At 38.7% G+C, this 14,484-nt stretch overlaps 1 protein-coding gene across 2 annotated transcripts in view; it reads left to right on the forward strand.

Moving 5' to 3' along the window:
• Positions 1-165: 165 nt before the first annotated feature.
• The window catches only part of YTHDC2 (YTH domain containing 2), a 39,305-nt gene continuing 24,986 nt past the window's right edge, over positions 166-14,484 (forward strand). For both annotated transcript variants that reach the window (XM_035888482.1, XM_035888483.1), the window contains exons 1-4: positions 166-254; positions 2,107-2,303; positions 4,168-4,367; positions 4,980-5,146. In XM_035888482.1, the coding sequence (XP_035744375.1) occupies positions 166-254; positions 2,107-2,303; positions 4,168-4,367; positions 4,980-5,146 (653 nt within the window). The remainder of the gene's footprint in view (positions 255-2,106; positions 2,304-4,167; positions 4,368-4,979; positions 5,147-14,484) is intronic.

Here is a 14,484-nt window from a genome sequence, read left to right on the forward strand (position 1 = left end):
CCCGCGCCCCCGTGCGGGACGAAGGTACAGCGCTGCCGGCAGTCCCGGTGTTGGCGGGAGGACGCGAGGGGCTCGGGGACTGAAGAGCTCGTGCCGTCGGGATGATCCGTCATGAATGCTGCGTGTCGCGTTGTTATGTTTGCTCTTTTGATTATCTTTCTAGAAATGGAATTTCCTTCTTCTTTCACTAGTACTGAAAGAGCATTTGTTCACCGGCTCTGTCAGTCTCTTGGACTGATATCTAAAAGTACAGGGTAAGTTGGAGTCTGAATTTTATTTATTACTTTCTTTATTTTGGCGCAAATGTCTGGAATTTCATGACTAGCCTTAAAATGATCTGTGTTTCCGCATATCCTGCACTGTTGCTGTGGATAGTATTAGAGAAAAAAGTTTAAAAAGCAAGTTAAGTGTCTTTGTGCTTTGCTTTGTGTCTGCTTAAAAACACTTCTGACAGGCTTAACTGGAGATAGTTTGACCTTACACTGTTTTATGGATATCATGGATCCACAAAAAAGATTTTTCAGCCAGATCTGTTCTGTTTTTCATGCACTATTGTGTGCCCAAGGGGTTTGCATAGACTCTTACACCTTGACAGTTAAGATGTAAGACGTTGATCTGCTGTGAGGGGAGGAGGGCTCTGCAGAGGGACCTGGACAGGCTGGATCAATGGGCTGAGGCCAGTTGCGTGAGGCTTAACAAGGCCAAGTGCTGGGTCCTGCACTTGGGTCACAACAACCCCAGGCAACGCTACAGGCTTGGGGGAGAGCGGCTGGAGAGCTGCTTGGCGGAAAGGCACCTGTGGGTGCTGGTTGACAGCAGGCTGAATATGAGCCAGCAGTGTGCCCAGGTGGCCAAGAAGGCCAACAGCATCCTGGCTTGTGTCAAGAATAGCGCGGTCAGCAGGCGCAGGGCAGTGATCGTGCCCCTGTACTCACATGGGTGAAGCCGTTCCTTGCGTGCTGTGTTCAGTTTTGGACCCCTCACTACAAGAAGGACAGTGAGGCACTAGAGCGTGTCCAGAGAAAGGCAAAGAAGTGGTGAGGGGTCTGGAGCATAAGTCTCATGAGGAACAGCTGAGGGAAGTAGGGTTGTTTAGCCTGGAGAAGAGGTGGCTGAGGGGAGACCTTATCGCCCTCTACAACTGCCTGACAGGTAGCAACCTGGGTGTTGGTCTCTTCTCCCAGGTAACGGGTGATAGGATGAGGGGAAATGGCCTCAAGTTGCATCTGGGGAGGTTTGGACTGGACATCAGGAAAAATTTTTTCACTGAAAGTGTTGTCAAGCATTGGAACAGGCTGCCCAGGGAAGTGGTGGTCACCATCCCTGGAGGTGTTCAAAAATCCTGTAGACGTGGCACTTCGGGACATGGTTTAGTAGGCATGGTGGTGTTGGGTTGGCAGTTGGACTTGATGATTGTGGAATCCTTTTCCAACCTTTATGATTCTATGATGAAGTGTTTTGGCTCTAATTCTACATTGTAAATCTTTGATAATGAGCAACCTGGGAATCTAGTTTTGTTTACTGGATTTCATTAAGGCTTGGAATATCACTAGAAGGCTGCTTGTTTGCCCGTTGTGTCTATTTGTTGATTTTTAACCTCTAAATCTCTTAAATTAGTGTAGAAATCAGTTTTGTATAGTACCTTTCTGTATTGGTTGATAGAGTGATTGATGGAGCTGGCTGTCTTTTGGGAAGCAAATGCAGTAATAGACGTTTAACAGAAATGTAGCAGAACAGTGTCACATTATGGAGGCCTAATTGTAAGCTTGTGCTGGGCACAGTCATACGAAGTCTACAGTGTCTGTGCTACGCCACTTCATGTGAATAGAGGGTGGTTTTGATGGTGGATATTGTGGATGCTTCGGTTATTTTGGTGTGTGTTGTGCTACATGGGACGTTGTTTTGAAGTTTCTAGTTATGACATTAGATTTTAAAATAATGACAGCCATCTTGAAAGAATTATGGTCAAAGATTATTACATAGAGGTAAGGAAGACATTAGACTTTAAAATAATATGACAGCCATCTTGACAGAATTATGGTCAAAGATTATTACATAGAGGTAAGTAGGTTACTTTCCTAAAATACATTTTTTTTTTTCTCCCAGAAAAGGAGCAAATCGATACCTGACTGTAAGGAAGAAGGATGGGTCAGAACTAACACACGCCGTAATGACTTGTTGCTTGGCTCCCCGTACGAAACATGCTGTTTGGAGTTTAATTCAGAGATTTCCTGTCACAATTAAAGAACGAACAGAACTTCTGCCAAAGACAGAGCGAGGAAATGCGTGTGCTGTTGTATCTGGTATGTTCACTGTATCTTCTGATATGAACTTGTGAATCAACACTGCTTAAAAAAAACCCAAACCAATCCACAACCCAACCACAAAACAAAAATCTTTATTTTCTGTCTCTTCTTCCGTCCCAGCTGACACCCTCCCGCTCCAAACAAACCCATTAATTTTCTTGACTTTGAATTGTTAATATAGGGTCTTCTAAAACTGGTGTCATGAGGAACTTAGGCAGTCATGTCACCCACATTCCAATGTCTCCCTTATGCCAAGTTACTTTTGAATCTTTGAGCCAGATCCAAACAAATTTATTTGGAAGTATGTTTCTGAAATGTGAGTTCCTACAAGTTCCGTGAGGTGAGATTGAAGAGAGAAGTGTTACAATGACTGCCGTATAAGAACACCCTGATAAGAATGAGACTGGCTGTTCTGCTTCTAAAAATCCATGTTCTTGATAAAAGTTTGGGGTTTTGTTTCATTGTCTTCCAAAAGAGATTTGGTCCCTAAGAAACTAGTTAGCCTTAGTAGTTAGCCTTAGTAGTTAGCTTAGTAGTTAGCCTTAGTAGTTAGCCTTAGTAGTTAGCCTTAGTAGTTAGCCTTAGTAGTTAGCCTTAGTAGTTAGCCTTACTTACTACTAGACTTCTTGCTTTCTAGAATATGAAAGTTCACTGGAAGACAAACTTCTGGTATATTGTGGGTTGTTTTTAAACAATGCTTTTAGCAAGGTTATTGCTTTAACAGTGATGAGCGTAAGAGTTATGCTGTGTTTCTGTGTGCAAAGCTGGACTTAGTGCACAGAAAACACTTGTACCAGTATGGCTTGTTTCCTTGGATATTTCTGATTTATGATGGTTCATGCTTTAAGTGCTTCCTTTGCTAGTTTTCTTTTTCAGTTGTTTCAGCTAATAGGATTGTTTAATGAACAGAATGAAACTACTGAAAGTGCTGAAAAGCAATTCCTTAGGAATATAAAGCGTAAACTAATGAACAGTGTAAAATTTATCTTTCTTTACTTCTCCAGAATGGTTTTTGGCTCTTTTAATCTGTTAGCCCGAGTCTGTCTTGGTAAGACAGTGCTTGTAATTTAATATATTAATCACATTAAATATGTATTATTGAATTTACAGCTAACTTTTCATTGTTATGGAAAATAATTATTAAGGAATTACAGAGTAGCATTTACAATACTGAATTTGAAGTAGTGTCCTCTGAAGATGTTCCTCTGAAGATGTGCAGGTTCTTTGACTACTTATGCATTGCTTTCTAATACATCACACTGTGCTGGGTGAGTCCGGGGGTCTAGATACAGCATGGTTCAATTTGTAGGATTTAGGACAAATCTTATGGACTAGAGCATTAGGTTATGTAAGACTGACTGAAAGGAGGTCAGAAAAGACCTGTGAGGATGTGAAAGAAGGCGTATGGATCACAGTAAAGTTATCTTTGTCTCAGAAGTAGTGCTTGACAGTTTGGAGTAACTTAAAGGTTTAACTATACAGTGAATATTTCTAGGCAGAAGTGTGAATATGTAAGCATGATACAAAGGCCAAGAAAATATGCCAGGCTGCTTTTGTGGGTTTAGTTTCTGTTTCTCGTTTTACTCTTCCTGGCCTTTTTTGACTTAGAGCAATGCACTGGGATAGTCTGGTTTTGTTCAAAATGTCGATGAAAGTAATTACTCCCTTGAACAATATTTATATCAACCACCGTTAACAGGATGCATTACTATGAATACAGCTTTTAAATGTGAATGGTTTGTCACTTTTATCTATAGGGATGCATATAAAGTCATGTTAATTTTTATGTATGATTTTTAAGCAGTGTTTTAGTGACCTTCTTTTGTATCTGTCTAAGTAAATTGTTAACTTCTCTTCACAGAAAACAGAGAAGTAAACAAGGCAAGCGGACGACTAAACAATGGTATTCCCCAGGTTCCAGTGAAAAGAGGGGAATCGGAGTTTGATTCCTTCAGGCAATCACTACCAGTTTTTGAAAAACAGGAGGAAATAGTTAAAATAATAAAGGACAATAAAGTTGTTTTGATTGTAGGAGAGACTGGATCAGGAAAAACTACTCAAGTATGTTTCTTTAATGAAATAAAAAAGATAATAGTATTCATACAAAGCTAATGCCAATTTTCTAATCTTTATGTAATAAGGGGGTTTTTTGTCCTAGTTTTAAGGCTTTTGGTTTCCTATACAGTCGAAAGTCTTGTGTTCTAATTCACTTTCTTGCTTTTGAAATACTAAGCCAGCAGATACTTACTAAAAGTATAAATGGTTCTACACAATTTTCTGATAGATACTAGTTTTTTGTTAAAATAATTTAAAATATTGAAGGGAAAGTAGCTCCAATTTTGCTTAGGCCTTTTCCTTCTAAAGCTCATTCTGTTCTTAGTATCTAGACTATTACTGTGATAAAATGAAAGATTACCTACAGGTGTTTTTCTTATAGATTTCTCTGAAGCAGGAAAGAGAAGCTTCAATTTTTTTTTTTGAAACATATTCAACTTAAAATCAGAAATTAATTTTTGTTGCCTTTCTGCCCCTTCAAGTACGTTTTCAGTGGTAATCCTATTGTGAACCCTTTTGCAACCTGCGTAATATTGAGAAACAGTTAAATTTTTTCAGCATGGTAAAAAAGCTATGACTTCAACAAACTAAAAAGTAAATTAAAATACTTCTTTACAGATCCCTCAGTTCCTTCTTGACGACTGTTACAAAAACAGAGCTCCCTGTCGTATATTTTGCACTCAGCCAAGACGTTTGGCAGCTGTTGCGGTGGCTGAAAGAGTGGCAGCAGAAAGAAGAGAAAAGATTGGCCAGACAGTTGGTTATCAGATCCGATTAGAAAGCAGGTATTAACGATCTGTCCTAAAGTCAATTGATCTTGTGTTGGTATCTTCAGTCTTGTGTCCATTTAAACTACAGTGGTTTTGGGATACAGCCTAGTAAAACCTCAGTATGTAAAGTATAGCTAGTATACGGTATTTCAGGTGATGGAATATTTAGAGTGAAAAGGACAGTTTTCCTCCTGTATGTTGCAGTTTCATGTAGTAAGTTGTCTTAAGCCTTAGTAGTTAGCCTTAGTAGTTAGCCTTAGTAGTTAGCCTTAGTAGTTAGCCTTAGTAGTTAGCCTTAGTAGTTAGCCTTAGTAGTTAGCCTTAGTAGTTAGCCTTAGTAGTTAGCCTTAGTAGTTAGCCTTAGTAGTTAGCCTTAGTAGTTAGCCTTAGTAGTTAGCCTTAGTAGTTAGCCTTAGTAGTTAGCCTTAGTAGTTAGCCTTAGTAGTTAGCCTTAGTAGTTAGCCTTAGTAGTTAGCCTTAGTAGTTAGCCTTAGTAGTTAGCCTTAGTAGTTAGCCTTAGTAGTTAGCCTTAGTAGTTAGCCTTAGTAGTTAGCCTTAGTAGTTAGCCTTAGTAGTTAGCCTTAGTAGTTAGCCTTAGTAGTTAGCCTTAGTAGTTAGCCTTAGTAGTTAGCCTTAGTAGTTAGCCTTAGTAGTTAGCCTTAGTAGTTAGCCTTAGTAGTTAGCCTTAGTAGTTAGCCTTAGTAGTTAGCCTTAGTAGTTAGCCTTAGTAGTTAGCCTTAGTAGTTAGCCTTAGTAGTTAGCCTTAGTAGTTAGCCTTAGTAGTTAGCCTTAGTAGTTAGCCTTAGTAGTTAGCCTTAGTAGTTAGCCTTAGTAGTTAGCCTTAGTAGTTAGCCTTAGTAGTTAGCCTTAGTAGTTAGCCTTAGTAGTTAGCCTTAGTAGTTAGCCTTAGTAGTTAGCCTTAGTAGTTAGCCTTAGTAGTTAGCCTTAGTAGTTAGCCTTAGTAGTTAGCCTTAGTAGTTAGCCTTAGTAGTTAGCCTTAGTAGTTAGCCTTAGTAGTTAGCCTTAGTAGTTAGCCTTAGTAGTTAGCCTTAGTAGTTAGCCTTAGTAGTTAGCCTTAGTAGTTAGCCTTAGTAGTTAGCCTTAGTAGTTAGCCTTAGTAGTTAGCCTTAGTAGTTAGCCTTAGTAGTTAGCCTTAGTAGTTAGCCTTAGTAGTTAGCCTTAGTAGTTAGCCTTAGTAGTTAGCCTTAGTAGTTAGCCTTAGTAGTTAGCCTTAGTAGTTAGCCTTAGTAGTTAGCCTTAGTAGTTAGCCTTAGTAGTTAGCCTTAGTAGTTAGCCTTAGTAGTTAGCCTTAGTAGTTAGCCTTAGTAGTTAGCCTTAGTAGTTAGCCTTAGTAGTTAGCCTTAGTAGTTAGCCTTAGTAGTTAGCCTTAGTAGTTAGCCTTAGTAGTTAGCCTTAGTAGTTAGCCTTAGTAGTTAGCCTTAGTAGTTAGCCTTAGTAGTTAGCCTTAGTAGTTAGCCTTAGTAGTTAGCCTTAGTAGTTAGCCTTAGTAGTTAGCCTTAGTAGTTAGCCTTAGTAGTTAGCCTTAGTAGTTAGCCTTAGTAGTTAGCCTTAGTAGTTAGCCTTAGTAGTTAGCCTTAGTAGTTAGCCTTAGTAGTTAGCCTTAGTAGTTAGCCTTAGTAGTTAGCCTTAGTAGTTAGCCTTAGTAGTTAGCCTTAGTAGTTAGCCTTAGTAGTTAGCCTTAGTAGTTAGCCTTAGTAGTTAGCCTTAGTAGTTAGCCTTAGTAGTTAGCCTTAGTAGTTAGCCTTAGTAGTTAGCCTTAGTAGTTAGCCTTAGTAGTTAGCCTTAGTAGTTAGCCTTAGTAGTTAGCCTTAGTAGTTAGCCTTAGTAGTTAGCCTTAGTAGTTAGCCTTAGTAGTTAGCCTTAGTAGTTAGCCTTAGTAGTTAGCCTTAGTAGTTAGCCTTAGTAGTTAGCCTTAGTAGTTAGCCTTAGTAGTTAGCCTTAGTAGTTAGCCTTAGTAGTTAGCCTTAGTAGTTAGCCTTAGTAGTTAGCCTTAGTAGTTAGCCTTAGTAGTTAGCCTTAGTAGTTAGCCTTAGTAGTTAGCCTTAGTAGTTAGCCTTAGTAGTTAGCCTTAGTAGTTAGCCTTAGTAGTTAGCCTTAGTAGTTAGCCTTAGTAGTTAGCCTTAGTAGTTAGCCTTAGTAGTTAGCCTTAGTAGTTAGCCTTAGTAGTTAGCCTTAGTAGTTAGCCTTAGTAGTTAGCCTTAGTAGTTAGCCTTAGTAGTTAGCCTTAGTAGTTAGCCTTAGTAGTTAGCCTTAGTAGTTAGCCTTAGTAGTTAGCCTTAGTAGTTAGCCTTAGTAGTTAGCCTTAGTAGTTAGCCTTAGTAGTTAGCCTTAGTAGTTAGCCTTAGTAGTTAGCCTTAGTAGTTAGCCTTAGTAGTTAGCCTTAGTAGTTAGCCTTAGTAGTTAGCCTTAGTAGTTAGCCTTAGTAGTTAGCCTTAGTAGTTAGCCTTAGTAGTTAGCCTTAGTAGTTAGCCTTAGTAGTTAGCCTTAGTAGTTAGCCTTAGTAGTTAGCCTTAGTAGTTAGCCTTAGTAGTTAGCCTTAGTAGTTAGCCTTAGTAGTTAGCCTTAGTAGTTAGCCTTAGTAGTTAGCCTTAGTAGTTAGCCTTAGTAGTTAGCCTTAGTAGTTAGCCTTAGTAGTTAGCCTTAGTAGTTAGCCTTAGTAGTTAGCCTTAGTAGTTAGCCTTAGTAGTTAGCCTTAGTAGTTAGCCTTAGTAGTTAGCCTTAGTAGTTAGCCTTAGTAGTTAGCCTTAGTAGTTAGCCTTAGTAGTTAGCCTTAGTAGTTAGCCTTAGTAGTTAGCCTTAGTAGTTAGCCTTAGTAGTTAGCCTTAGTAGTTAGCCTTAGTAGTTAGCCTTAGTAGTTAGCCTTAGTAGTTAGCCTTAGTAGTTAGCCTTAGTAGTTAGCCTTAGTAGTTAGCCTTAGTAGTTAGCCTTAGTAGTTAGCCTTAGTAGTTAGCCTTAGTAGTTAGCCTTAGTAGTTAGCCTTAGTAGTTAGCCTTAGTAGTTAGCCTTAGTAGTTAGCCTTAGTAGTTAGCCTTAGTAGTTAGCCTTAGTAGTTAGCCTTAGTAGTTAGCCTTAGTAGTTAGCCTTAGTAGTTAGCCTTAGTAGTTAGCCTTAGTAGTTAGCCTTAGTAGTTAGCCTTAGTAGTTAGCCTTAGTAGTTAGCCTTAGTAGTTAGCCTTAGTAGTTAGCCTTAGTAGTTAGCCTTAGTAGTTAGCCTTAGTAGTTAGCCTTAGTAGTTAGCCTTAGTAGTTAGCCTTAGTAGTTAGCCTTAGTAGTTAGCCTTAGTAGTTAGCCTTAGTAGTTAGCCTTAGTAGTTAGCCTTAGTAGTTAGCCTTAGTAGTTAGCCTTAGTAGTTAGCCTTAGTAGTTAGCCTTAGTAGTTAGCCTTAGTAGTTAGCCTTAGTAGTTAGCCTTAGTAGTTAGCCTTAGTAGTTAGCCTTAGTAGTTAGCCTTAGTAGTTAGCCTTAGTAGTTAGCCTTAGTAGTTAGCCTTAGTAGTTAGCCTTAGTAGTTAGCCTTAGTAGTTAGCCTTAGTAGTTAGCCTTAGTAGTTAGCCTTAGTAGTTAGCCTTAGTAGTTAGCCTTAGTAGTTAGCCTTAGTAGTTAGCCTTAGTAGTTAGCCTTAGTAGTTAGCCTTAGTAGTTAGCCTTAGTAGTTAGCCTTAGTAGTTAGCCTTAGTAGTTAGCCTTAGTAGTTAGCCTTAGTAGTTAGCCTTAGTAGTTAGCCTTAGTAGTTAGCCTTAGTAGTTAGCCTTAGTAGTTAGCCTTAGTAGTTAGCCTTAGTAGTTAGCCTTAGTAGTTAGCCTTAGTAGTTAGCCTTAGTAGTTAGCCTTAGTAGTTAGCCTTAGTAGTTAGCCTTAGTAGTTAGCCTTAGTAGTTAGCCTTAGTAGTTAGCCTTAGTAGTTAGCCTTAGTAGTTAGCCTTAGTAGTTAGCCTTAGTAGTTAGCCTTAGTAGTTAGCCTTAGTAGTTAGCCTTAGTAGTTAGCCTTAGTAGTTAGCCTTAGTAGTTAGCCTTAGTAGTTAGCCTTAGTAGTTAGCCTTAGTAGTTAGCCTTAGTAGTTAGCCTTAGTAGTTAGCCTTAGTAGTTAGCCTTAGTAGTTAGCCTTAGTAGTTAGCCTTAGTAGTTAGCCTTAGTAGTTAGCCTTAGTAGTTAGCCTTAGTAGTTAGCCTTAGTAGTTAGCCTTAGTAGTTAGCCTTAGTAGTTAGCCTTAGTAGTTAGCCTTAGTAGTTAGCCTTAGTAGTTAGCCTTAGTAGTTAGCCTTAGTAGTTAGCCTTAGTAGTTAGCCTTAGTAGTTAGCCTTAGTAGTTAGCCTTAGTAGTTAGCCTTAGTAGTTAGCCTTAGTAGTTAGCCTTAGTAGTTAGCCTTAGTAGTTAGCCTTAGTAGTTAGCCTTAGTAGTTAGCCTTAGTAGTTAGCCTTAGTAGTTAGCCTTAGTAGTTAGCCTTAGTAGTTAGCCTTAGTAGTTAGCCTTAGTAGTTAGCCTTAGTAGTTAGCCTTAGTAGTTAGCCTTAGTAGTTAGCCTTAGTAGTTAGCCTTAGTAGTTAGCCTTAGTAGTTAGCCTTAGTAGTTAGCCTTAGTAGTTAGCCTTAGTAGTTAGCCTTAGTAGTTAGCCTTAGTAGTTAGCCTTAGTAGTTAGCCTTAGTAGTTAGCCTTAGTAGTTAGCCTTAGTAGTTAGCCTTAGTAGTTAGCCTTAGTAGTTAGCCTTAGTAGTTAGCCTTAGTAGTTAGCCTTAGTAGTTAGCCTTAGTAGTTAGCCTTAGTAGTTAGCCTTAGTAGTTAGCCTTAGTAGTTAGCCTTAGTAGTTAGCCTTAGTAGTTAGCCTTAGTAGTTAGCCTTAGTAGTTAGCCTTAGTAGTTAGCCTTAGTAGTTAGCCTTAGTAGTTAGCCTTAGTAGTTAGCCTTAGTAGTTAGCCTTAGTAGTTAGCCTTAGTAGTTAGCCTTAGTAGTTAGCCTTAGTAGTTAGCCTTAGTAGTTAGCCTTAGTAGTTAGCCTTAGTAGTTAGCCTTAGTAGTTAGCCTTAGTAGTTAGCCTTAGTAGTTAGCCTTAGTAGTTAGCCTTAGTAGTTAGCCTTAGTAGTTAGCCTTAGTAGTTAGCCTTAGTAGTTAGCCTTAGTAGTTAGCCTTAGTAGTTAGCCTTAGTAGTTAGCCTTAGTAGTTAGCCTTAGTAGTTAGCCTTAGTAGTTAGCCTTAGTAGTTAGCCTTAGTAGTTAGCCTTAGTAGTTAGCCTTAGTAGTTAGCCTTAGTAGTTAGCCTTAGTAGTTAGCCTTAGTAGTTAGCCTTAGTAGTTAGCCTTAGTAGTTAGCCTTAGTAGTTAGCCTTAGTAGTTAGCCTTAGTAGTTAGCCTTACTTACTACTAGACTTCTTGCTTTCTAGAATATGAAAGTTCACTGGAAGACAAACTTCTGGTATATTGTGGGTTGTTTTTAAACAATGCTTTTAGCAAGGTTATTGCTTTAACAGTGATGAGCGTAAGAGTTATGCTGTGTTTCTGTGTGCAAAGCTGGACTTAGTGCACAGAAAACACTTGTACCAGTATGGCTTGTTTCCTTGGATATTTCTGATTTATGATGGTTCATGCTTTAAGTGCTTCCTTTGCTAGTTTTCTTTTTCAGTTGTTTCAGCTAATAGGATTGTTTAATGAACAGAATGAAACTACTGAAAGTGCTGAAAAGCAATTCCTTAGGAATATAAAGCGTAAACTAATGAACAGTGTAAAATTTATCTTTCTTTACTTCTCCAGAATGGTTTTTGGCTCTTTTAATCTGTTAGCCCGAGTCTGTCTTGGTAAGACAGTGCTTGTAATTTAATATATTAATCACATTAAATATGTATTATTGAATTTACAGCTAACTTTTCATTGTTATGGAAAATAATTATTAAGGAATTACAGAGTAGCATTTACAATACTGAATTTGAAGTAGTGTCCTCTGAAGATGTTCCTCTGAAGATGTGCAGGTTCTTTGACTACTTATGCATTGCTTTCTAATACATCACACTGTGCTGGGTGAGTCCGGGGGTCTAGATACAGCATGGTTCAATTTGTAGGATTTAGGACAAATCTTATGGACTAGAGCATTAGGTTATGTAAGACTGACTGAAAGGAGGTCAGAAAAGACCTGTGAGGATGTGAAAGAAGGCGTATGGATCACAGTAAAGTTATCTTTGTCTCAGAAGTAGTGCTTGACAGTTTGGAGTAACTTAAAGGTTTAACTATACAGTGAATATTTCTAGGCAGAAGTGTGAATATGTAAGCATGATACAAAGGCCAAGAAAATATGCCAGGCTGCTTTTGTGGGTTTAGTTTCTGTTTCTCGTTTTACTCTTCCTGGCCTTTTTTGACTTAGAGCAATGCACTGGGATAGTCTGGTTTTGTTCAAAATGTCGATGAAAGTAATTACTCCCTTGAACAATATTTATATCAACCACCGTTAACAGGATGCATTACTATGAATACAGCTTTTAAATGTGAATGGTTTGTCACTTTTATCTATAGGGATGCATATAAAGTCATGTTAATTTTTATGTACGATTTTTAAACAGTGTTTAGTGACCTACTTTTGTATGTGTCTAAGTAAATTGTTAGCTTCTCTTCACAGAAAACAGAGAAGTAAACAAGGCAAGTGGACGACTAAACAACGGTATCCCCCAGGTTCCAGTGAAAAGAGGGGAATCGGAGTTTGATTCCTTCAGGCAATCACTACCAGTTTTTGAAAAACAGGAGGAAATAGTCAAGATAATAAAGGACAATAAAGTTGTTTTGATTGTAGGAGAGACTGGATCAGGAAAAACTACTCAAGTATGTTTCTTTAATGAAATAAAAAAGATAATAGTATTCATACAAAGCTAATGCCAATTTTCTAATCTTTATGTAATAAGGGGGTTTTTTGTCCTAGTTTTAAGGCTTTTGGTTTCCTATACAGTCGAAAGTCTTGTGTTCTAATTCACTTTCTTGCTTTTGAAATACTAAGCCAGCAGATACTTACTAAAAGTATAAATGGTTCTACACAATTTTCTGATAGATACTAGTTTTTTGTTAAAATAATTTAAAATATTGAAGGGAAAGTAGCTCCAATTTTGCTTAGGCCTTTTCCTTCTAAAGCTCATTCTGTTCTTAGTATCTAGACTATTACTGTGATAAAATGAAAGATTACCTACAGGTGTTTTTCTTATAGATTTCTCTGAAGCAGGAAAGAGAAGCTTCAATTTTTTTTTTTGAAACATATTCAACTTAAAATCAGAAATTAATTTTTGTTGCCTTTCTGCCCCTTCAAGTACGTTTTCAGTGGTAATCCTATTGTGAACCCTTTTGCAACCTGCGTAATATTGAGAAACAGTTAAATTTTTTCAGTGTGGTAAAAAAGCTATGACTTTAACAAACTAAAAAGTAAATTTAAACCACTTCTTTACAGATCCCTCAGTTCCTTCTTGACGACTGTTACAAAAATGGAGCTCCCTGTCGTATATTTTGCACTCAGCCAAGACGTTTGGCAGCTGTTGCGGTGGCTGAAAGAGTGGCAGCAGAAAGAAGAGAAAAGATTGGCCAGACAATTGGTTATCAGATCCGATTAGAAAGCAGGTATTAACGATCTGTCCTAAAGTCAATTGATCTTGTGTTGGTATCTTCAGTCTTGTGTCCATTTAAACTACAGTGGTTTTGGGATACAGCCTAGTAAAACCTCAGTATGTAAAGTATAGCTAGTATACGGTATTTCAGGTGATGGAATATTTAGAGTGAAAAGGACAGTTTTCCTCCTGTATGTTGCAGTTTCATGTAGTAAGTTGTCTTATATAAGTGAATTGCAGGTGCTTTCTCTTGATTTCTTGTTGGGGGTGTGTGTGGAATTCCATGTCTTGTTTCCAGATCAAGTCTATACTTTCCTACTTTCCTCTCTTTTTTTTTTTTTTTTTTTTTTCCTCCCTACTGTTAACATGTATAGATCCAAAAGTTCTGCAAGTTTTGAAGATACATAGGAAGACCAGCATGCTGTAACAAATGCTATACAGTGAGAGTTGATAGGGTACATAACAGGAAAAAAAGAAAAATATGAAAGTGAGTGATGAAGCTGAGCATTATTTACCAATCTAGTTTGGGTTAAATTTACTCTGTTTCAGCTTTTATGTTTAAAGCATGAAGTGATACAAAAATTAGAGATTTCTAGGTCACCTGAGGAACTTGTTCCTAAAGCAGAGCAGGAGTGGATAAGAGTCTGAAGATTGTGTGTGGTTTGTAGATTCTTTGAACTGTATAGATAGTGGGATTTCCAGGAACAGGCAGCAATTGGGATACGAGTGAGAAGGCTGCGACAAAAGGTATTGCTGGTTATGTTGCTTATATGGATGAAGATACCACATAGCTAATGAAAATGAATGCACTTGAGTAACAAAGCCAACTTAAAGAAGAATTTGAATATGTGTACAAAAACTCACGAGCCTATTAAGGTATTAAAAGAGCTAGTAAAAATGCAAATAAGGTGATGACTGATGTGTGGAAGTATTATGCTGTCTGAAGAAGAGCAAAGTATAGGTCAGATCAAAGTGGAAGAACTACTGAAAGCAGTGCAAAAATCCTTCTTAGGAATCAATAGATTTACTTGAGAAAGAGCAAAAGGAACAGATGGCAATGTCCCAACTCTGGGCAAAAAAGATTTGGAGTGCAGGTGTTTACAGTAACACAGGAGTCTAATTTTTTAAAGTTTTATTCACTATCAGACAGCAATGATGATTTCTAGAAGGCTGCTGAAGAAGCGAGAAGAGTAGAGATGGGTAATGTAAAGCATTTCCATTTTGGATGTGCTCTTTGATGTGGTGGCTTGACCTTGACTAGATGCTAGGTACCCACCAAAGCTGCTCTATCACTCCCCTCCTCAGCTGGACAGGGGAGAGGAAATATAAAGAAAGGCTCGTGGGTCGAGATAAGGTCAGGGAGAGATCACTCAGCAATTACTGTCATGGGCAAAACAGACTCAACTTGGGAAAATTAGTTTTAACTTATTACAAAATTCAAATCAGAGTAGGAGAGAATAAAAATACTCTGAATCTTAAACACCTTCTCCCACCTCTCCCTTCTTTCCAGGGTTAACTTTATGCCCGATTTCTCCACCTCCTTCCCCTGAGGGGCACAGGGGGTCGGGGAATGGGGGCTGAGTCAGTTCATCACACGCTGTTTCTGCTGCTCCTTCCTTCTCAGGGGGAGGGCTCCTCACACTCTGCCCCTGCTTCAGCCTGGGGTCCCTCCCACGGCAGACAGTCCTCTACAAACTTCTCCAGCATGGGTCCTTCCCACAGGCTGCAGTTCTTCACAAACTGCTCCAGCATGGGTCCCCTCCATGGGGTCACCAGCCCGG

The sequence above is a fragment of the Egretta garzetta genome, unplaced genomic scaffold (genome assembly GCF_000687185.1).
Source record: "Egretta garzetta isolate BGI_Z169 unplaced genomic scaffold, ASM68718v1 scaffold271, whole genome shotgun sequence".
Taxonomy (NCBI): Eukaryota; Metazoa; Chordata; class Aves; order Pelecaniformes; family Ardeidae; genus Egretta; species Egretta garzetta.